Here is a 23,460-nt window from a genome sequence, read left to right on the forward strand (position 1 = left end):
ACACGCTATTTAGAAACGGCCTGGCAGTAAAACTTTACAGCAAATGGAGCGGCTTGGTTGCCATGGCTACAGTTATACGAGTTTGACCGAAGATCCTCTCGCCATTTGGAAGGGGCCAGCGATTCTGTTTGTGATTATAGAACTGGAATGTGTAGAATATAGGAAAATTCGATCAGGGTTCCTTCTCCTCTCTGGCTCTCTGTAAGGGGAAAGGAGTTGAGGAAGAAAGGCGCACGGTATCCGGGCTGTTCTTGAAACGCGTGAGGCTGAAAACGTTAAATAGTTTTCGCGCGGCGCGCCAGACAAAAGGTAAACAATCGCGCGAGACAGGTGATGTCAACGTCAAGCCTCTCCCGCGAGCCAGCTATCATTCACGGGACGTCGAAGGCCAAAGGCCTCCTCGCGCAGAACCTATCTGGATTTACGAAAATGCATTCATTTTTTCCCCCGGTTTTTATTCCAGTTGTGAAAGAGAGTCGGCTGGAGAGCAATGTAAGTGCATATTACATTTATACACGCACCGACTTTTAAGTTATTTATTTTTCACCGTATGATTTGTCCAGGTTATTAACTGAATAAGCACATCGTCCAGATAGGTTTAGATTCGGAAATGTAAAAAAAAGATAATAATATATCGATATGTCATTGTTAGATATTTGTATCGTATTCATCGTCGATTTTAATTCGATCATCGACTTATTTTTATTAAAGATTTGTTATAACCTATTTCCTTGAATTTTATTATTTGCACCGGAGCAATTACAAAATACAGCATTCATCTAAATGAAGACATTTAGAATATTGTAGTATGGAAGATAAAAAAAGACCTCGTTTACACCCGGTATGTTTGTTTCAGGGAATATTAAGGGAATATTATTATTTTGATTTGCGCGCACTGTTTATATATATAATGATGTATTTATATTGTCGCGTAATATCTAGTAGATAATGCCATATGCAACTAACAAATTTGGTCACAAAATCTCAATCCTGCGGTTGAGGAAGCACGTGGTTTGGCCCTGAGGTTCACGTGCTCTTGTATTGATAAAAGCTGCTAATAAACGCTCAACGTGATCATTCACAATGCTGTGGATTTCTGGCTCGGTGGTCATTTCATTCACGATACGCCAAAACAATAATTAACATCTAAAACAAGCAGGAAATAAAAATCTTGAAACATCCTTTGATCTTGTAATTCACATCTTATATATATATACACAATCAATTTAACATAGTTTATGTACAGAATTAGCTGATTATTATGTCAAGCCTATCTGTTTTTTGAGTGTTTAATATATTCCGGTAAAATATTTCGTGTTCTCACTCCTATATTGTTTTTTTCTGAAACCGAGCGTACTACATACTAAAATATCTTTATTGGTGCCTTTGAAATATTTCACCCAAAGTAAATCTGAAACGAAATAGGTTGCTATTTTACTTAGACACAGAACATATACATATCGACTACATTAGGATATTTTGTCGGCTAAAAAAAATACAATAAAATAACAAATCAGTTATGTAACAAACTAAATAAATTCATTTTTTACCAGCATCTATTATAATAAAATAAGAATGTTATTATTATGTTGTTCCTATAATAAAATCGCGTCGTCTTAAATTAATTTGTATACCGTGAATAAAACCATCGCGCCAGTTTGAGTGTTCTTGCTGCTTATTTTATACTCTTAACATCGGTGTCATTTGAAATCTGTCGTTTTTGTTGTTGTTTAATTACTTTATATTTCTGGTCAGATAATTATGTTTGTTTTACCTGTATAGTCGACCTATTTCGCACAGACAGCGCTAAACTTATTTACTCCACCTTGACTATATATCATTATCATTTTTAAATCTTCATATAATCAATGAGATTATTTGCACCGTCTTCGCGAGCTTTACGTTCAGATCTATAATCTGGTGCAGCATTAAATTAAAAAAAAGAATCACAACGGTGTGGAAGCTTGAAGAAGCACTTGAATGAAGCAGTCCTGCAAGGGGAGGAGCTTGCCCGTGAACCCCAGTCTGTATTGAGCTCGCGGCAGAAGAAAGCGTGCGCGCGCCATACTGCTCGAAAAGCCGCTGTCGCCTCGGCCCAAAATATGTTCCAGCAATGTCATTCTCCGACAAATTCTCCGCGGCGACTATCACGCTCCCAGAAGGGAAACCTTCCGTCGCGCGGGTCTAAAGGATCCTTCGCGTGGAGCTCGCGGGTCGTCGCGTCCTAACCCGGACCGCCAAGTCCAAAACAGCGGGACCACCCCGGCGCGCTCCGGACAGTAACACAGATTCAGATATTCCCCTGCCGAGTGAGCCATGGCTCTGCCGCGGCACCAGCTTCTCCACGGAGCCGTGAACTGGGATGCAGCGCAGTTGGGTCCTGTCCAGGTTTCCCATGCCAGCGCGTGCCCTATCGGCGTTTCTAGCCGAAAAGAAGACCCCTTCTATTTTTCCCTGGACCCAACAGGGCAAGCCAGACAGCATCTCGACATCTCCGCCTTCAGCAGGTTCGTGACAGACATGGGCTCTCTGAACGGCGCTGACAACCATCGCCCAGAAGCGTGCTTTTACTCCGGACACAAACTCCCGTCTCTCAACGCCGACGCGGATCCAGAGAGCCCGTCGCACTCTTCCCACTCAGACTCCCAACGGTTGCACGGTCTGTCTCGCTCCGCGCCTTTCCGCTCGGAAAGTGACAATAAGCCCGACGCGCGTTATTTACCGACGGAAAGCACTAAGTACTCGAGCCAGTGGAGTGAAAGCAGAACCAACGGGAGCATCATCACCACGCTGAGCATCAGTCAGAGGAGCAGAGACGACACAGAGCCAAATAATGTCCAGGCAGACTTCCCCGGGAGCGATAAAACTCACAGAAAGGGAACTCAAGGTGGGTAAACAAGGTTAAAAGAGGCAGCGGTGGGTGAAGCGAGCCCGTCAAAAAAGATTTTATTTTATTTTTCCCTTTCCGAAAGCAATTGAAGGGTGTAGTCGCCGAGGCACAAAGAGAACCAGGGCTTGAAAATGAATTTATTGCACCGAATTACCCCAGACAGACTAAATTGCACGTCGTTTCTCAGAACATCAAAACAGCGGAAGGATCCATTGTCAACTGGAAACAGTGTGGGCCAGGTGTGGCGCGGCTTTAGGACACTTTTTATTGATGCGAAACGAAGAAAGTCACTTCTGGATTCAGAACGTTTGGCGTAATTACGGAAAACTGTGTGTATATGCTGTTGAGGATAGGCCTGTAATGGAAAGATAAATCGATGTTAGGTGATCCAGAACAGCCATATATATATATATATATATATATATATATATATATATATATATATATCCTAATATTTATTTTCAATACACGCGTACACGCGTTCTAATAAACGGGAAGTAGGCCTAAAAAGAGTGTGTGTATGTGTGATTGGTTTGCCATGTTCCCTAAATAGTCTATATCTTGTATTTATGCTTTTTTTTATTTGTTTAGCTCGAAATGTGCAAAGCCATTTTTATGCATTTTATTATACTGAACGAAATAAATACATAAATAAATAAATACATAAATAAGAACCATTGAAAGTTGCATTATGAATTACAAAACTAAAAAAACGATAAATAAATGCATTTTCAGTCTCTGGAATGTGAGGGCCGAAGCTTCGTTTTTCTAGTTTTTCTTTTTTTCCCCCTTTTCTTGTTTTCTCTTTTTTTTCTTCTTTTGGCTTCGTCCATTTTAGGAAGCAGTTATTTGCGAGTTTTCAACTCGCTTCAAGTGAAGATCATGCCTGCAACACGTGAACTACAAAATATGCACGCAGTTCATATCGTGCATCGTTCCCTTCCTTTCTCCTTATTTGTTTCTTTTTTCTTCTCCTTTCTCCCCCTCTCGCCGACCGACACACACACACACACACACACAGTGCAGTCTGTGCTGACATTATTTCCTGTCATAAAATGTCGGACTCACAGCCAGGTAATGGCCGCGAGCGTCAAGCTCAGTGGCTGTGTGCTCACTGTGAAGGACGACTGTGTAATAGCCCTGTCTCTCTCTCTCTCTCTCTCTCTCTGTTTTTATCTGAAGACGTGACTTTAGAAAACGCTGCGAATGGCTGGCTGTCGGCGAAAGCAGGGAGGAAGAAGCGATGTCCTTACAGCAAACACCAAATCTTAGAGCTGGAAAAAGAATTCCTGTTCAACATGTACCTGACTCGCGAGCGCCGCCTGGAGGTCAGCCGGAGCATTGACCTCACCGACCGCCAGGTTAAGATTTGGTTTCAGAATCGGAGGATGAAACTGAAAAGAATGACTCGAGAGCACCGGACGAGGGACCCCGGCACGGGCTTTACTGTCTAGTTTGCTATGTAAGACGGTTAAAAATCCCGAACTCAGCGCACAAATCATTGCAGCCATCATCCGGTGCAAGTGGATTGATGCAACCGCTGCTTCTGATGGATTAACGGGAGGAAACGATAAGTCAAATCTTACTCGGTGTTTCACAATAAGCGTTCTATAAGCCAAATGTAAGGGAGATAAATTGAATATCTCGCATGCAGAAAAGTGTAACGAAATAAGAAGAGACGTTTTGGCTATTCGGCGCAAGCATATCCTATTCAAGGCCCTTGGACAATGTTTACTGATGTCGTTTAAGCAGTGTTTCCCCAGTAGCTTGTATGTGGATGTGTTTTTTTTTCCTTTTTACAGGTTATGAGTGTATATATTTATATATTAGGTAGCTAACTTTGTGCGGACACTCCCGAGTAAAAAAAAAAAAAATCTTAAAAGAAAATGCATTATGAGAGGAGCAGTCACATCAAGCACAGGTACTGTTTTTATGCTGTTTATATAAACTGGAGTGAGAAGGCACGGATTTTCTTCCCTTCTGCTGAAGCATGGTCGAATGTATAACTTAAACTGTGATTTTTCTAAAAGAAAAAGTTTCTGTTTTGGAAAAACAGTGCATTTTTTTAAAAATAAAGATCGCACTTCGTCAGTGGGAAAGTACGGTGGTCGCTTTGAAAATGACCTTATTGGCCGTGTTCTAGTTTAGTATTGTGACAAGACGACTGGAAATAACAAGCAGAACGATAATGGTCAAATCTGAAGATGATTTTAAGGATTGCTGATTAAAATCACGACAACATATAGCTTGCAATGGAAAAAACATGGCATTAAAGGAATAAAGGCATTTGGTAATTGTAACAATTACAAAACTTTACTTGCCGTATTGAGTTGATTGTGACCTTCTGTTAACAGATTCCGGCTACTCGGTTTTCGGTGTAGACGAAACTGCGTTAGAAAAAAAATTTTTGATTTGAAAAAAAAAAAATTCCATTTGATTCATGGAAAGTGTGGAGTCCAAAAGGAAAAAAAAAAAAAACATATTGCATTTATTTTTACTATTTATTTTTTTTTAATTTATTTTTATTTTACTTGACCAGCCTACACAGTTGTTGTTTTTTTACTAGAAATAATAATGTGGTATTAAACAGCAAATTATATCGTCTCTGGAACGAATTCCCTGTGATTTCAAATGGTCCCGTTTGAATTTGAGTATGATTATATTTACCTCTCCGGATTCATTTTACGTTCTGCTTTCATCCGCCTCTCAAATATCTCAGGTCTGCATTATTCACTAGAACGGCCGAACGCGCAGTGAACGCCTTCTCTCTATCTTAAGACGCGGTGTGGACGCTTGAAACTTTTGTATGCTCATTTGCGCTGTGAATGATTTTTATCATTAAATGTCTTGTGTCACGAGACGCGCTGCATTTCTGTAGGTTGCATTTAAGTGAGGACGAAACGCAGCCCGTCGGTTGCATGCTTTTTCCGTTCTCTTTTCGGCGCGTAAGAAATAATTCTGAACATATGCTGATGTTACTTGACTTTTTACAGTTCCTCCTCTTTTGTCTTTGCTTTGGTGAACCGCCATGTTGAGATGGGACAATCCCCAACGTCACCGGCCGGGCAGGGGCCTCTTTTTATAACAGGGGGCAATAGACCCTTTTATTGCCGACAGTCTGGAGAGAACCGGATATGCTTGTGAACTTAAATTACTTTATTTCGAGCAACGTCTTTAAACAATTCTCGCTATCTCCTTTCCCCGCAGTGGGTCAGAAATGTTCTGCTCGATTTCTGGAGGCTCTAGCTCCTCGGCTTCCTGCTCTGTCAGAGGACAGCACTGTAACGTGAGCGCTCATCTGGTTCAGTACTTCTGGACTCTAGACTGCTGGCAGCCTTTCAGGTCTTGCCTTTGAACACGGAGAAGACCAAGCTGGTCTGTGATTTAGGTAGTTTCAAGTTGTTGGGCTGGACGTTTAATTTCACAGGAACCTGAAACTGCCTGAATTGCTCCAGTTAAACACAACGTTGTCCGTTCAGCGTGGATTGAGGATGTAGTGTCGACTTCAGTGAAAATGCTGATTTGATAATCTTCGTAAACCAGCTATTCTTACGGATGTTTATGTTATTGTTGCATTTGTTACATCGTGCTGTTTTTTTATTTTACGTATTACTTACACAGCCATTAACTTGCATATATATATATATATATATATATATATATATATATATATATATATATATATATATATATATATATATATATATATAATGGAAAATTCCACAACGCATTTCTTCGATAGCTTTCTCCTCCGTTTTAAAACTGGCCCGTTTTTTTTTTACGTCGTACTTTGTTAGTCCTGCGCGATTTTAAAACACATTTTAAGCTTCACACACACTCAGTTACATAGGCTACGAACATATTGTTCAATGTTTAACTACGTTATAATTATTCGAACGTTTTATTATTCAAATGTGTTAGAAAATTCAATTGTGATCACCTGTACAAATGTTGCAGTTTGAGCAGAACGAACACTTTTTTTATGCTTTATAAAACACACACGCACGCGCACGCACACACACACACACACACACACATTTTACAAATATTTCTAAAAATCCCAAAACAAAAACGCGTTTCTTTTGATCTCATCCGTGTAGAAAGTTCACAATACACTTTATACTTTAATATATGTTGTAGTCTACTAGGTGTATTGTGTGTGTGACTAGCTTTCCAGGGAAGTCTTCAACAAGTCTTCAAAGAGCTTTTTTCAGATCGTTGAACATTTTTTTAATTATTATTTACATTTTAAATACACAGAGAGGTATAATTTCAGCAATAAACCGAGCCGGTGAACGTCAAATTGCCAATAGGTTTATAAACACGTTTAAATCGGTTTATAACACGATCAGGTCTTCTAAGAAGCTGTCAAGAAATACAGAATTAGTGATACATCCGCAACAGAGTTATTTTGCTCACATTGACTTTGTCATATAAAAAATACAATTAACTGTGGTATTTCTTTGGAATAAAGACAGACGTCTTTTTGATGTAGAAAACTTCGCAAAGTTGCATTTTTGTGTGGTAACGCTTGCAGAGAGCGCGACGATATTGGCCAACATGCTACAATTGCCGAAGTCATCAGTGGGCTGTACCACAAAAGAATATGGCCAAGTTGGTTTAGCAAGGTTTTATCCCGAGAACGAAGTTTTGCATTTTACGAATTCTTGCGAGATGTGAAGGTCGTATTACCCGACACAAGAAACAGTCCGCACTGAAGGTGAAGAGCGTGCTTTAAAAAGTTGAGCTCCTCTTTGTTACGTTAAATACGAGATGTTTAGGCTCAATTAAAGATAGTTATAAAACCGTGTGGATATTAAGACATGTTAAACTCTTCCCTGAAACTGATGGATTCATCTCATTGTTTCTGACGCCTTTGAGCAGGCCTGCCTCATCAGACACATCCAGGACGAGGAAGACGCTGAGAACCTGACCCTGTAACAATTTAAAAACGCCTGACGTTATTAACCGACGTTATATTTATAACTCGTCTTCCTAAATATACATATGCAAAATACGCGTGCTAAGATGCATCTCCAAGACCGTACGCAAAGGTGTTCGCTTCATAAACGGGAATACGTTACATTAAATGATTACGTTGTTTTACATTATGTTTTTCTGTGCTCACATACAGCGAACGGACGTCTCGCAAACTCCAGTAAAAGAAATAGGCTACTTGAAACTTGCATGATCGCTTCTTTTTTTTCTTATCTTTTTTTTTTTAGAGGTTCACATGCTACATTTTAACCAGCTCGATATGTGGCATGTTCCAGGCTATTCTCTTATCCACAGCACAGGGGCCTGCTTTTACGCGAGGAAATGCCATGCGAATAAATTACGATACAGGATTAACGCGCAGCTTTTCGATGCACGCGTTTTTAGATTACGTTTCCTTTTCCCTGGCAGCTCCGAAGGAGAGCAGAGGTTCTTGATTACGTACTATGAATTAATGCACCGGTTTTACAGGGTGTTGTTAAACGCCTTTTAAAACGGCTAGATTGTAATTGAAGCGCATAGCCTTTTCCTGACGTTATTAACATTTTAGCGGTTTTAGAGATCCTACAGCGCAACAATTTTATCTTATTTCGCAACATGCCTTGTTTACCCGTGGTTAGGGGCGTTGTTATAAACTTAGCGCGAAGCTAAGTATGGGCTAAACTCACAAAAAAAAATCGAGATGGAAATTTTTATTATTTTTTTTAGCGAGCTCTTAAGTGCGCGTAATGATTTTGCACATTTTACCATCGCGCTTTTGCTTCAGGCACGACAGCATCATATGCTCAACTCGTTCTTGCATTTTAGGGGCAACTATTTAATGGGCGCAGCAAGTGCTGAAATCGCTGTTATATTGCGTTACGGCGCGTTGATGGTCCAAGGCATTTTCCACAGACAGCGAAATCCTCCCTGAAACACTGGCGAGCACGATTCACAATTTCTGTAGCAAAATGTTGCAGAAGGGGTGAAAACGGACGGGCGTGTATCTGAATAAAGTGATAAAAGCACAAAAAAAAGGATCTGTTTATTTGTGTGTGTGAAATGAACGACTGGATTGAACGCTACAGCGGAGTCGTTCACGGTCCTCGCCACAGGCAGTATATCAGGCCTATAAAAATCAAAGCTGCCTGATGTAGTATTTTATTATAGTATTAAACGACCAAAAAAGTTCAAGTAGTTTCTTCCATAAATACAAGGGGATTGTCGCACGGTGGTGTTTAATACCCTCGTTAACAAAAAATGACTGTTAATTTCCCAATAAAGCTGTTCATTATCTCAACGTACTCCTGTTACTCCGAGAAGGAAGAGGTTTGCATCCTCGGAGGTTTAGATGTTTAAACACGTGGGGGGATAAAATATTTTAGTGAAAAATCGGTCGAGTAAACTTTATAAGCAGACGTCACCGCCTTAATTCGGCTTTTGCGGTGTCTTTCAAATTCCCGTTAAATATCTCGATAAATTGCCTTATATTAAATAGTTATTGTCATATATTTTATCAAGCAAATACGATCAAGCTCCGATTTAGTGCTTATGCTGTAGATCACAATATAACGCCACATCAATTCATAGACAAAAATGTTCTCTCGCTTATTACTGTGGGCCGTTGCCCCGCACATGCATTTTTTTTTATATATAATGTCAAAACGTTTCATAATTTAAGCTGACATTTTCCCGACTGCTTGTAGATATCTAGAGATATATGGACACTCTCCCGTTTTGCATATTGCATAAACAAGACAATTTATTTAGATGGGAAATATAGAGAGCGCGAGAGGAGGAGAGCTCCGTACAGCCTCTTGGCGGATTGATTTACACCCCATTGACGCTTTATCAGGCTCGCGAAAAAAGTCTGACCAATCACTTCGCTCGAAGCGCACGCCACAGCAGCCCGGCTCTACTTCGTTGGCGAGCGAGTAGAGAGGAGTACCGTAAAGAGGGGAGTAAAGCACATTTCTATTGTACATGTTTTCCCTTTAATGAACAGTGCGTTATATAATGTCCGAGAATGTCCATTTCTGGAACTCTAAGCAACTACTATGTCGATTCCATCATAAGTCATGAGGGAGAAGATCCGAACGCGTCCCGCTTCTCCAATGTACAGTACTCCAGCGCCAGGCAACCGGGACCCGGCGAGCATCCCGAGTTCCCCTCTTGTAGCTTCCAGCCCAAGCCTCCAGTGTTCAGTTCGTCGTGGAGTCCGTTCAGTTCCCACGCGTCCAACGGCTTACCCGCGGTCTACCATCCGTACATACCGACGCAGCCCGTGCCTTCGACGGATACTCGATACCTCCGCACATGGCTCGACTGTGCTCCGAGAGCGGAGCCTCTGCCTGGGCAGGGACAGGTCAAGATGGAGCCGCTCCTGGGACATCTCGGGGAACCACCGAAACTAGTTGGGCAGCACGAGTATATCTTGGAGTCCTCTACGGCACGGGAGATGAATTCTAGTCACAGCGCCGGGTTTGAAGACAATAAGGACATATGCGAAGGCAGCGAGGACAAAGAGGGACCGGATCAAAGTAAGTTATAAACCTAGGAAGTGAACACTCTGTAAAGCGTTTAATGCTGTCATAAAACTAGAACAAAGCAACGGAGAGCAACAGACACCTCACGCGGCCGAGTATGATCACTCCCAAGCCTTCGCTATAGCGTGCAGGGCTTTTTTTTTTAATCGAATCTGTATTTTTTTTTTATATAGATGTGTATGATTTAGCCATGCTATACGTAGCCTGTGTAGCATCGCCGAGGACTGTTTTGCTTTGCCCGGTCGGAGTCGCGTAGAGGTTTCACGCATGTATAAAACAAGCTTTACGCTTCCTGTCATATTGTTTGCGTTTATTTCATTCTTGACTCTCGACATTTAGTATATTCGTGTCGTATAAACGCTGTAGCGTGCATGACCCGTATTTTCTCGTCGGTGCACCAGTGCAGCCAGCCTTGGCTCGGCTGTAAACAGCTTTTTTTTTTTCGTGCAAAGACTCTCCAAAGCGCCTTTTAGTTACACCATAGTGCACATTTTTAGTCTGATGTTAGCGAAAATAGTAAAAGGTTTATTCGCTTTTAATTTGAAACTTGAATCTATTTGATATCATTTTGTGTAAACATCATTGACTGCATATAGTCCCTGAGATCAAGGTGTAGTTTGGGTACCATATACTGCATAAATATATTTACGTATACGTTTTAGTGGTGAATCTGGCTACTGGGGGGGTTGTGTGTTTTTCCCTGACCTGTTTGCCTGTTCTTGAGCTCCCTCAAGAGTGGGTTTGAACCGGTGCAGAGAATTATCCATAGAACAACCACAGCTCACAACCATGCAAAATTGTTTATTGCCAAAGTATTCAGACGAGTTGAGAAACGCAGCTTAATTCTAAGGGATTCGTTCAACGATCGTTTTCGATTTTGTCGCAATGAATTTGAAAAGGCCATTGATTTTAATCCGTGAAATAGGCTGCAGCACTGTGAACTAATGGAATTGTGCGCAATAGAAATCCCCAATGTGCTACCCCGGGCGGCTTTCCAGAATAAACTGTAGGCAAAGGCAATGATGTTGGGAGTTACACGTCCCGCTTTGTGCTCATGGCTGCCCACGAGAAGGAAAAAGTTATAGCTTTCAAGTCTATTAAGTTATCGGAGGAGCCGACATCCCCATCAATCGTACGTGAGCTCTTTGGGACATGTTGCTTAAAAAAAAAAATACGATTCAATCCGAACACGGAGCGAAATGAAATCCAGAGGTGCGAATACTTTTGATCAAACCACCTGCGCGCGATGCATTCGAGCCCAAGCTTCGTGCAGTTAATTTGTGGATTAATTTTTACTAATGGAAACGCACGTCACTTTCCTCATCATATAACATGACCCTCTTAGTGTTTCATTGTCAGGGATCAGGTCTCGGTCCCGTCTCGCGAGTCGCGAGCTGTACAGACGTGTCCGCGAGGCCTCTAGCTGACGTGACGCTCGCATTAATCATTTTAGACGCGCGTATCTCATTCCGTCTTTACCAAAATACAATTGCGTCACGAGATTTGGGATATAAGTGTGTGTCTTAAGGCAAAAGCGGAGGGGGTTTCCTCGCACAGGATGGGGAACGAACGCGTATTTACGAACGTGTGTCTTTTGGTAACGCGCTAGCCTACACGCCGGGAAAGTGTAGTTACGTGGCAAACTTCCATGCGCTTTAAGAGAGTGTGAAGCGCGCGAGCGTGCCGGGAAGGTTCCCTTGACGTCACTGCACGCGCACAGGTACGGAGGGCGCGCTCAGGTGACATCGGTTTCGTCATCGCGGTCGATCTCAAGTCCCTGTAACGTTCAGCCTTTCCGCGCGCGCGTTAACGAAAGTCAGCACAGCGGAAATTTTTCAGCCTCCCATCTGCATTCCCGACCAAACCGCCGAGGGAGAAGACGCCTCGTTAGAGATGCTCTTCCTCCGTAATTCATCCCACATTTCTCCCTAAAAAGGAGATAATCTCATGTCGCATGTGACCGCATTTTACAGCGCATTCCAGTAGGGTTAAAATCCCTGCGGAGTTCAAAATTAAACCTTTCTTTCCCCTCAGTCCTTATTTATTTTTTTAATTTTTTCCCCCTTATTGCTTCCACGTTCTCCGTTGCGGGAAGATGAACGGCGTGGATTATCACAGGTGAACTTCTATAGCCTCCTGCACAGAGCCTCGCCTATTGGTGGCTTTGCAGTTTAAGCGTACAGATATTTTTTTTATTATTATCGGTTAATAGGACGAAATCGCTTTCCTTTCTTCTGTTCGCATCAATCGTGTCGGTTTTCGAGCATTTCTAAGCGATGGCGCCCTAAAGCACTTCATCTGAGTGATATCCAGGCTGTAACTCCGAGCGCATTGAGCGAAATGTGTTTCCAGTTTCATATTGGAATCTGCTCTAATTTTACGATCTGTTCTTGTTTTTGACTGTCATTCGCAGACGACCCATCTGCAAACTGGTTACACGCCCGATCGTCCCGGAAGAAGCGATGTCCGTACACGAAATATCAGACCCTGGAGCTAGAAAAGGAATTTCTGTTCAACATGTACCTCACCCGAGACCGGAGACACGAGGTAGCTCGCCTGCTGAACTTGACAGAGCGACAAGTAAAAATATGGTTCCAAAACAGAAGGATGAAAATGAAGAAAATGAATAAGGACCAGCCCAAAGAATAATAACGCTGACTGGTGCCGGGCGTCCGAGCCTTTTCAATCTGGAAGCTGATGCGAGATGGTTTTACTGCATCGAGACGAAAACGCACACGCGCGCTCACACGCCATTTTCCGCATGACTGGACAGTGTTAAGCATATAGGGTGTAAGGGAGAGGTGAGACGATGCAGGAGAGCCGTCTCTCCCTTCATTTACTGCATTTTATGACTTGTGCGAAAGACACACTTCATCGGGAAATAAACAGGTGACGAGGGACTGCTTCGACGGGCGAGGAACAGCTCAAATGTTGTGCTTTTTATAAAGTTGTTCTGCGTTTTTCATCATTCCTTTTGTCCCAGACAAATGTATCCAACAAAACACAAGCCTCGTTCGATATACGAGGGAAGCTTTGCTTATCTGTAAAGCATGGTCACGTGAGCTCTCTCTTAAAAATGATCATCATCATCACCGCCATCATCATCATTATTATAAGAGTGGAATAAAACAGCCTTTAGTTCGTCGTGTCTACACCATTTATGAAGCTGTTCAAAAACCTTTTGAAGTTTACGATATTATAAAGTAGCTCCTTTTGACATTTTAGCCGCGCGCGGAGAGCCGCGGTAACGCGCACTTGCAAAATGCATTGTTTAATTCAAACGTTTTAATAATAATAGCGATTTCTAATTCTGCTTTCAGACTTTCTTTAGGCTGTAGCTACTACTGTAGTTTCGTTCAAACAGTGTTCGCATCACTTCGGGTCAAAACCAAGAATCAAGCCGAAGTCATCAAACGAGTTGTTTACCTAACGCTTATTTCTTTCTTTCTTTGCGCGCGCGCGATGGTTTTGAGAATTAGAGCGCAGGTCCCGAGTGTATGTATTCGTAGCGTGTCAGTAACCATAGGATTCGTGCTTAAACCTATAACAACCTTTAATACAGATTCGGTCGCAGCTGTTTACATAAATTTGCGCATGCCTCGTATTGTGTAGTTTTCTTATGTACGTGTTATTGAAGAAAAAAAAAAAAGAAGGTAGTATTAATTCGAAGCTGTTTTATGTACGGTCTGAGGATTGTTATTTTAATTTATTGTAAATACGTTAATATTTTTCTTTCTTTTAAATTGAATGTTTTATATGTTGTAAAAAGAACTTCAAAAAAAATTAATTCATACTTGAATGAGCTGATACACGTAACCTTTTTATTTTACCCATTTTGTTTACACGCTCCATTCGTATGTCCAGAATCGTGTCCCTTGTCAGTGATGTTTTCTCTGTGTTTGCTCGTATCTCCATATAACTTTTGTTGGTTTAGAGATCTATTTTACGTGATTTGATTTAACAGAGATTCAGCGCGGCTGTCTTTAAACGCCAGTCAGCTACTCCTTAAATTGTAAGATACACCAGTTTCACACTTTCTTTAACGGACACACTCTCTCACACACACACACACACACACACTTTTTGTGCTAGTTTCTAACCCGCTTGTCTCATGTGCATTATTAAAAGATAACATCACCGGACTTTAAACCATAACGTGAGATCTAAATAGTTTTTGTACACGACTGTTCTGTCTCCTTCTGTTAATGTTTTGTGTTGTTGATCTGTGCTGTTGCACTGTTGATGCTGGACTCATTAAAAGTTTACACGTAGACCACACGCGCTTTGTTATTCCTGCAGACGGAGCTAACGTGCAGGTTGGTGAAAGATACCCAAATACGACACGATCCGAAATGTGATGCATTTTATTCCCCTGAACGAGCGCGCAGCGAAAACTCTCTCGAAATCTAAACGTTCATCGTGCAATTAAAATAAACGTGCGTGGCTGTGCATGACCCGTATGTGTTGTCGATACTAGCTTGACGCGCTGGCATACATTTTTGTCAAATTGAAGTCTTTTTATCATTACCATTGATGTTGTTATCCTTATTATTATTATTATTATTACTATAACTATTATAGCGCATGCCAACTCTTTACCGTGCGTGCTAATAATCGCTCTTTATGTATTTTATTCTATATCAGCCAAAAGTTTATCTCACTCCGTTTGTGCTGTGGAGAAGGACATGCTGCAGTACTCTGCTTTAATGTTTACTGCGTTATATAATGAGAGTCATATGCTGTAAATATGCTATCGTGCGCTCGAGCACTCATCTCGAAATCGGAACGAAGAAACGTGCAGCTCACATGTGGAAAGAAGAACCGCTGAGAATAACCGTGACTCATCTTTGCTTTGGCCCTCTTCTTAACGTATTATTTGATTTCCCCGTGATATTTGCGGTGTTATATTTGGCTTTACCGCATCCTCCAGATGCAAGCTGCGCATCAAGGGCCGAGAAGGATGTTTCGCCTGCAGAGGCGATGCGCGATAAATTATGCAAACTAAAAGGGATAAGGTAGGTCTAAATGTTTCAGACTCTGAAGTTCTGGACGCTCGATGATGTGAGAGCAGAGGCCCGCTGTTAGCAGAGAAAAGTAGCGTCAAACGCGAAGGAAAATATGGTCATGTGGGATTAAAAAATCAAAAAATGAAATGATTTGGCTACAAAAATCACACAGAAATTATGTAATTGGTGCAATTTCAAATTAGAAGAGTAAAGGAGACAGCTTTAAAAAAAAAAAAAAAAAAAAAAGATCCGCATTCAACAGACTGTAACAATTAAATATTTTTGAAGACCTCGCCAGTCGTCCTGGCTCGCAGATGTGCGCGCAAATTCAGCCATCGTCGCGTATTAATTCGGCACGAGTCTGTCCTGGTGACTCTAGGGCTGGAAGATATTTTGAGTCCCGCCACACCATTAACGCCCTTTATTTTGGTGTTTTGAAAGGAAGCAAACTGCAGAAAGGATGCACGCTCGACGTTCGGAGGAAATGGGAAGTCGACTGTCATAAAAAAAGAGAAAGAAATTCAATGTGGTGCGCCGCAATAAAATAATATGACTGTAATAAAACTTTATAGGGTATAAATTTCTGAAGGTTAAGAACTAAACGGCTGTAAAGCAAACAGTACGCGAGGAAAAATGACAGAAAAACGCGAAACCGTTTCAGGGTTCTAATAACTGTAAGGCAAATAATTTGCGTAAACGCCGGGTCTCCGTCGGGGGAGTCTGTTTTTTTCTTCCCCTTTCTCGCGTTTGTCGTTTATTGTGTACGGCGTTTGTTCTTCAGGCGTCCAGATTCCTCACAGGGTAGGGGGTCGGGATGGGTGAGATCTGGACTTCCACATGAGAGCCCTGAGTCCAATTCAATCGACGCCCACCCTTTGTTCCATTTCCGAACGCGCCGCGGCCCTTATAGCGGGCCATAAACCGCGACAGAAAGGATTTCTGGCGAGACGTCTGGGGATGACCAACGTTAATTTGTTTACAACCTTTGGGACCCGGCTCGACTTCGCCGTTTCGTGGGTACACATCCGACTGTGTCCTGGAGATACAAAGGCCGGTCGCTAAAGAGAGAGAGAGAGAAAAAAAAACATTCTCTCAAAACAAAAGCACGCATCGCGTTAAATCTCGCTAAATATAGATTCCGTGAAACGCAGCCCGAAGTATGTTAATTATAGTATTGCTTTAGCTTTTGTAAGATTTCGTTTATTAAATCTACTTTATTGTATATTAACAGCGAAACGTGTGCGGTGTGTGTTGCGATAGGCCTATACGTGGCATAAAGCTTCCGGATAAACTATATTAAAAATATATTTTTTCAACAACAAAAAAAAATCTCTATAATTTAACTCTACTATCAGAAGTAACAGTATCGACGATTATCGATGGGAAAGATGATACATAGTATTTTAGTAATGTATTTTAGTAATATAGTAGAAGAAGGTAAACCGTTTAAGCGTGGAAATATTATTTATTTCTAAGAGTGTGCAAGTAATTCAGATTTACGAGTATTATTATTAGCCGGCTGCTGTTATTAGTACTGCTAGTAGTTAGTGATTGTAATATTAATATGGAAGATAGCAGTCGCACATTAAAATGAAAACAGCGCTGGCTAACGCAAAAAAAAAGTGCACCTCACTGACGGAATTCTATCCAGCCTTATTCTTAATTGCGTGTCATACAATAGAGTTACAAAATACAAAAATAATAAACATACTATGAAAACTTTCTTTCGTTGCCAGCGTTAGGGTTCCTGCGCTAAGTACATTACTTTTCTACATATGATGGAAAACACACAAGACTAGATCCTGCGAGGGTCGGCTTTAAATGGATTTCTTGTTATAGAGGATGAAAATAAGCACTTAACATCATTGAGTTTGCACTTACCGAGCTGTTAATTCGCTCGTTCTTTTTTTATGTCGGTTGTTTATAGAAGCATTAGCTTCTGAACTTCCGCCTCGTTGCAGCTGGGGTCTGCTCGCGGAGTAACACGCCGCCGCCGCTTGATGGCAATGTTGCTCCACCGAAAAGCGACCGGCGGGCCGCCCTCCACCCCCCCGAACCGGAAACACCGGGGCCAAAACATTTACAGACATGTGCGGTATTACACTTGACTAAAGTAAGGTTCACACCATTTCCCTTTTTCGAAAGAGACTAAGAACACTAACTTCAGATTATTATTATTCAATCTAAGTGATAAAGATCCCGAGAAACATTTTTTTTTTTACCTTATTTTCTCTGAGAAATATATTTTTAAATGTTAGGATACAAACATTTAGGACATCATAACCTATTGCGTCTATTGTTGTATGTTTAAACACATTAGATTAATATTATGAAGTTTTTAGATGTGTTTATTAGAGACTGTCGGAGCGGTTTATATTGAATGAGTTCTTTGTTATCTGCTCCATTTTATAAGACACCCAAACATTTAGAGATGTTATTATTCAGTGATTGTTTTGAATCGGAAGATTGCATTATTAAGATACAAAGTCACCACGCAAAACTTGGGTTAGGAAACGTTTTATTGACAGCAAAACAACAAAAACAGCAATAAAAAAAGCATTACTTGTTTATTGCAGTGAATCTAAGCTATAGAAACTGTACACAAAAAAGAAACACACAAACAAACAATAACATACAGTACTGACACCATTCATTTCTTTTTTAGATGCATTTTTAAATGCAAAATTATAAAAACGATTTACAACGCGTGCCATGCTTACGCATTATATTTTTGATTCCACCTCAGAGAATCCCTGCTTTCCCTAAAGCCGAATCTTAAGGGTTTTTTTGGGGTCAAATGGAGAGGTTCACGCTCGGTGAAACCTTCGTCCTTCTTAAGAGATCCACGAGATAAAAGTGCAGGACAAGGTGCGCGTGACCGCCGCTCAGGACTGTAATACGGAAACATCAACATAACTCACGCGTTGAAACGTAAATATTCAGTATGACTATTCATGTAACTAGTCAACATGAAGCTTCAAAAGGATTCGACACGTTGAGGCGACGATTTCGGGAGAGACGCGGCGGTAATTTATCGCAGACGCAGATGAAGTTGTAAAATCACCAATAGCACATGTGTCGTGTAGATGTAAAAAATAGAGAATGCGTTTGTGCGTCGAGTGAGTATTTTTTTATTCAATGCATGCTTGCAATTAATGCAAACATTGGTTGCTACGCATAGAAAATTACAAAATCTTAAATGTAAATAAAGTTAAATAACTTTTATATGCGATCTTTTTGTTATTAGAATTCAATATTTTTCCTCCCAAATCAAAACCAGTCCAGAAACATTTTTAAAAATGTGTTATTTCTTTACTCATTCACTGTAAACTATTTATTTATTTTTATTTTTTACCGAATTTTGTTTTTTTTTAACCATGCACGCTACTTATAACCCCCGGGTTTTCTAGGCGTTGTTAATAATATTTACTCGAGCTAAACACAGTGGCAGACTGTATTGAAAAAAAAACCCCAAAATGACAATTAAAGGACTTACTATTTCTGCACGGATAAAATCCGGAGTGAAGCATTTACAGCACCGGTCTCAGAACCTCATAAAAACCTAACAGCTTTTTAATGCTTTACGTCAACAACAAACAGTAGGGGCGTTTATTGCATTTTATAGTTTGTTAAACCATTTACAACCACGTTCGCCATTACACCTGACGCGCAGGTCCATTCCGGCATCCTCATATCTCTGTAAATATATTTACATAAATACAATTATCGGAATATTAAACGCGACCGCCTCGCTTATTTTCGGCGCGCGCGCGCCTTGCTCGCCGCGGAGGACGATATCGTAAGTTTTACGCGTTCTTGCAGGATGTGTTTAAACTGATGCCAATTAAATCGTGTACCTTTTGAGATCGGCCGTCTCGACCCTGACATTTAGAGAAAAAAAAGAGGAGAGCGACCTCGTTAGAGATTTGAAAATGAACGGCTAAATATGCATCGCTTTAGGTTGTCTGTGATGAACGTGCAAAAAAAAAAAAAAATCAATCTTTCGTACGGGTTTGGAGTGGAGAAGTTGAGCAGGGGGAGGGACAGAGGCGATGCACTTGATCTGATGCAAAGCGGCAGATTTCTCATTAACTTACCCGCTTGAACATATTAATGTGCATATTCTCCCCTCCTCTCTCTCTCCCTCGGCCCCCCTTCCCTCTCCTGCTCCCTCGCGCTCTCTCCCTCTCAGCTCTCTCTCTCTCCCTCGCTTTCTCTTTTTCTCTCTTTTTCATTCTCTCGCTCCCTTCATATCAGAATCGCGCAGAGCGGCGTCCGTGTAGGGATGCGAGAAGCCGATGGCACGAGGGTCCGACGGAAGACGCAAGCGATCGTGAAAACACGCAGCAAAATATGAAACTTCTCGTTCGCAGCCGCGTAAATCGTAGAAAAACTGGTCGGGAACTGGCACCGTTCACCGGAATTGTGATGCTGGAACTCCACGGCGGGGACGTGCCCATGGAAGCTTCAGCTAAGTTGTTTTAACAAAGGTATACAAACGCGACCCGTTGAGTTTTTTTGGGGGGAAACCGAGGCTCGGCTGCTGCGTTGTTTGTTCCCTCAGTAAACGTGAAGCTGACAACTCTCTGAAGCTGCTGCGCTGGTATAAAGACATTCAAACGCGAACCCCCTCGAACAGAATCAGCACCCACAACAACAGCAAAAGATGAGCTCATACTTCGTCAACTCTCTCTTCACTAAATACAAAAGCGGAGACACTCTGCGGCCGAACTATTACGAGTGCGGATTTGCTCAGGACCTAGGGACGAGACCCACCGTCGTGTACGGTCCAGGCACCGGGGCCACTTTCCAGCACGCGCCTCAGATTCAGGAGTTTTACCACCACGGCGCGTCCACGCTCTCCGCGGCTCCTTACCAGCAGAGTCCCTGCGCGGTAACTTGTCACGGCGAGCCGGGTAACTTCTACGGTTACGACGCTCTCCAGAGGCAAACGCTTTTCAGCGCTCAAGACGCCGACCTGGTGCAGTACAGCGACTGCAAGCTCGCCGCGGGGGGCATCGGCGACGAGGCGGACAACGCGGAGCAGAGTCCGTCGCCCACGCAGCTCTTCCCGTGGATGCGACCTCAAGGTGAGCCCCGGTAGACGGAAAAGCCGGTCCGCTCGCGCTGTGTTTGTGGAAGTGATAAAAACAAAAAAAAAGAGTGCAATTTAGGTTTAGAGCTGCATTTCCTGTGTGCACGAGAGGAGGAGGAGGGGGGCGCGATGGCCGTTTTTATTGTTTTATGGTGTTCAAAACTTGTGAATCACTTTACAGTTTAATGACCCTGCCATAGAAAGGCAGGAGAGCGGGCGAGAGAAAAGCCCCTTCTCCTCTTGCTCTTTCCATGTGTGAGACTCTGCCCCACAGCTGATCTCTCGCTTCTCACCCAGGTCAAAGTTTTACTGCAGCCTTTAACGACTTACAGTGAGCCCTGAGTTTATTTCACTACACAGTGGTCGTTTCACAATGATTATGTCCTTTATGGCTGTGCCTAATCCTTTGAACACGTGAGGTAGCATGCACTGATTTTTGACGACTCTACTACGGGGTTAGTGTCGCTCGTTGCCGTGTATTAGCGTGCTGGTACTTATATTTGTATCTGGTACTTAGCTTTTACATTAATTACTGCGGGGGGTCTCCACGGCACACTAAAAGCCTACCCATAAACTAATAATGCGTCGCGATTACGTGCCGTGGACGTCCGTGACGCGCGGAAGCCGCCTTCGTAGGATGCCGGTTCTCGGATAAGTTTGAACTTGGTTGTAAAATGAGGATTTGACGCGCATTGTGAGCCCCGTCTAACATCTGTGAACTTCTTTATTGCCAGTAGCTGCCGGACGGAGGCGAGGCCGCCAGACCTACAGCCGCTATCAGACGCTGGAACTCGAGAAAGAGTTTCTCTTCAACCCCTACCTGACGCGCAAGCGACGGATCGAGGTGTCGCACGCCTTGGGACTGACGGAACGACAGGTCAAAATCTGGTTTCAGAACCGTCGCATGAAATGGAAAAAGGAAAACAACAAGGACAAGTTTCCGAGCAGCAAGTCTGAACAAGAGCAGATCGAGAAGGAGAAAAGGGAGAAAGAACAGGCATCCGGGACACAGCCAGCCGGCGAAGACTGCGACAAGGCAAAACAAATGTAAAGCGGATGCGAGTGTGTGTATGAGTGTGTGTGTGTGTGTGTGTGTGTGTGTGTTTGTGAGTGTAGACTACGTGTGCCAGTCAATCAAAACGGCAAAGAATAAATAGGGAAAATAAAACAGACAATGACGAAGAGAATAACGGTGTTTGCATGGGAGGTTTGTCTCACAGAGACGTTTTAATCAAGTCGAGTGGTTACATCTTTCACTCGAGGAAGGAACGGAAGAAGAAGAAAAAAATGACTGGGACCAGACAAACGACTACACACTTGATGTGGCGACCACAGAACTTCAGGAAGACGAAGGACGAGAGGCATTTCTACTTTTTAACTGTTGTTCAGAGAGTATGATAGTGTTAAAGCTAGTCTCATTTCTTTGTGAAATAATTATCGTGAAACCTAAGTTTCTATTGTTAGGATATCGTCATTAACAATTACCTTGGCAGCTGTATAGTTTTTAAGTTAAATGGTGCACTTTTAACTGTTCTCACTTATATGTTATGATGATGACGTAGAAATTAATGACTTCCAACAACATGAAACTGCCTATTTATGCCGTAGAATCTCTTTTTACACGTCTTTGGTTCTTCTTAAATCGATGGTATTTTTTTGTTGTCTTCCTTTCATGGGGTAAGCATGCGCACAGTGGATTATAAAATGAATAAACATAATAAAAAAGAATTTTGAAAATTGTCACGTGACCCACGTTTACTATGAACCCAGTTGATGTCGTTCACCTCTACCGAAGTGGAGGGCTATATGTTTTGTTGTCATTTTCAACTGTATTCTAGTGTCTGAAACCGGAGGGATCCGGCAGAGAGTGGACACAATAAAGTTTACAAGCGACAATCCCTGGCACCGTGCATCCTCGACGTTATTTCTCGTTAACGTGCGGCGTCCAATGCATCATAAACGTTTGGGTTACCAGATGCAAGACGTTTAGGTCAAAAACACAGGCCTTCGTTTCAAAGAATCCTTACAAGCGCAAAAATTAATCTTCACGCGCTCACGAAAAATGAAAGAGAAAAAGTCATGCAGTGTGGTCTGATGTTTATAGTTAGACACGTGAACTAAAAGAGAGGCGGCATGTGAAACCACAAGTGAAGATCCTCCTAACTATTTCGTTGTAACGCAACACGACATAACACCCCACTAAACACAAACAGATGATGAATTATCGCGAATCTGCGTAAAACATCTCTTAAAGCGCGATTTCATCGCGCTGGTCTTTATTTAATGTGGGTGTTTGAGTTATGGGAGCGCAGGTGAATTACTGTCATAAGAGTATGTGGGCTTCTCAAACATCCAGAAAGAGAAAGCTCCGCGACAGGATTCAGAGCTCTCGCGTGAACACGTTTGCCTGTGACCGTGTGCAGGGGAACTGTTTGGGGTGCGCTGGAGCAGTCCGTCGCCATGGAAATGGTGACCGTTCCAGCTTTAGGGATGCTTTGAAGCAGAAACTAGCCGGGGCCCGAGCCATCGCGCTCTTGACACGGGCAAGCTGTACAGACGTTGCAAAAAATGAGATTGGGGCATGCGCCCGCGCGGCGGCCAGAGGAAATAGTGTTGAAAATCAATACAGAAACAAATAGGTTTCTTGTTATTTGTGCGGTGGCCTCCCAAACAGGAGGCGCGTTCCTAAATCTGGACAACCTGAACTCATTTATAAGTTTGCGCGACCCGCATTTATTTATCGCTCGGCGCGGATTTAGGTGATTACAGAAACCTTCTCAATAGCCTATCGATTCGTGTGTCCTCCTGCGCGTTTGTGTTGACTGTAGGAACCGCTGGCTGTAAGTGAATAATTTAACAAATTTATGTGGATGGTCAGCTGCGAAGCCCTTCTCCAGATTAGACGGGGGCTCTGGGAAGACGCGCTCCCATTGGAGGACGTTTCGTCAC

General features: G+C 42.3%; 3 protein-coding genes across 4 annotated transcripts; all 3 read left to right on the forward strand.

Annotated features, from left to right (window-relative positions):
• The first annotated feature begins 527 nt into the window (after nt 1–527).
• On the forward strand, nt 528–5,206 carry hoxb10a (homeobox B10a). Its single transcript, XM_043225470.1, has 2 exons — nt 528–2,887; nt 4,073–5,206. The coding sequence occupies exons 1-2, from the start codon at nt 2,317–2,319 to the stop codon at nt 4,342–4,344; spliced, it is 843 nt and encodes a 280-aa protein (XP_043081405.1). The 5' UTR covers nt 528–2,316; the 3' UTR covers nt 4,345–5,206.
• A 1,486-nt stretch (nt 5,207–6,692) lies between these two features.
• On the forward strand, nt 6,693–14,686 carry hoxb9a (homeobox B9a). The gene is made up of 2 exons (XM_043235998.1): nt 6,693–10,404; nt 12,824–14,686. Exons 1-2 carry the CDS (start codon nt 9,891–9,893, stop codon nt 13,057–13,059), a joined length of 750 nt encoding a protein of 249 aa, XP_043091933.1. The 5' UTR covers nt 6,693–9,890; the 3' UTR covers nt 13,060–14,686.
• Nucleotides 14,687–19,438: 4,752 nt separating this feature from the next.
• hoxb8a (homeobox B8a) lies at nt 19,439–22,252 on the forward strand. 2 transcript variants are annotated; one of them, XM_043228340.1, is made up of 2 exons: nt 19,439–20,506; nt 21,246–22,252. In XM_043228340.1, exons 1-2 carry the CDS (start codon nt 20,083–20,085, stop codon nt 21,560–21,562), a joined length of 741 nt encoding a protein of 246 aa, XP_043084275.1. In that variant the 5' UTR covers nt 19,439–20,082; the 3' UTR covers nt 21,563–22,252. The 2 variants fall into 2 exon arrangements, with proteins under 2 accessions (XP_043084275.1, XP_043084285.1); XM_043228350.1 differs by having other exon boundaries at nt 19,460–20,506; nt 21,249–22,252.
• The last annotated feature ends 1,208 nt before the right edge of the window (nt 22,253–23,460 follow it).

The sequence above is a fragment of the Puntigrus tetrazona genome, chromosome 3 (assembly GCF_018831695.1).
Source record: "Puntigrus tetrazona isolate hp1 chromosome 3, ASM1883169v1, whole genome shotgun sequence".
Lineage (NCBI taxonomy): Eukaryota > Metazoa > Chordata > Actinopteri > Cypriniformes > Cyprinidae > Puntigrus > Puntigrus tetrazona.

Bases quoted from the DNA above. Each gene is read 5' to 3' on its own strand.
- hoxb10a (XM_043225470.1), top strand. From the start codon at position 2,317: ATGGCTCTGCCGCGGCACCAGCTTCTCCACGGAGCCGTGAACTGGGAT. The intron at 2,888-4,072 runs GTGGGTAAACAA...TTTTATCTGAAG, and splicing joins TCACAGAAAGGGAACTCAAG to ACGTGACTTTAGAAAACGCT.
- hoxb9a (XM_043235998.1), top strand. From the start codon at position 9,891: ATGTCCATTTCTGGAACTCTAAGCAACTACTATGTCGATTCCATCATA. The intron at 10,405-12,823 runs GTAAGTTATAAA...TGTCATTCGCAG, and splicing joins CAAAGAGGGACCGGATCAAA to ACGACCCATCTGCAAACTGG.
- hoxb8a (XM_043228340.1), top strand. From the start codon at position 20,083: ATGAGCTCATACTTCGTCAACTCTCTCTTCACTAAATACAAAAGCGGA. The intron at 20,507-21,245 runs GTGAGCCCCGGT...CTTTATTGCCAG, and splicing joins CCCGTGGATGCGACCTCAAG to TAGCTGCCGGACGGAGGCGA.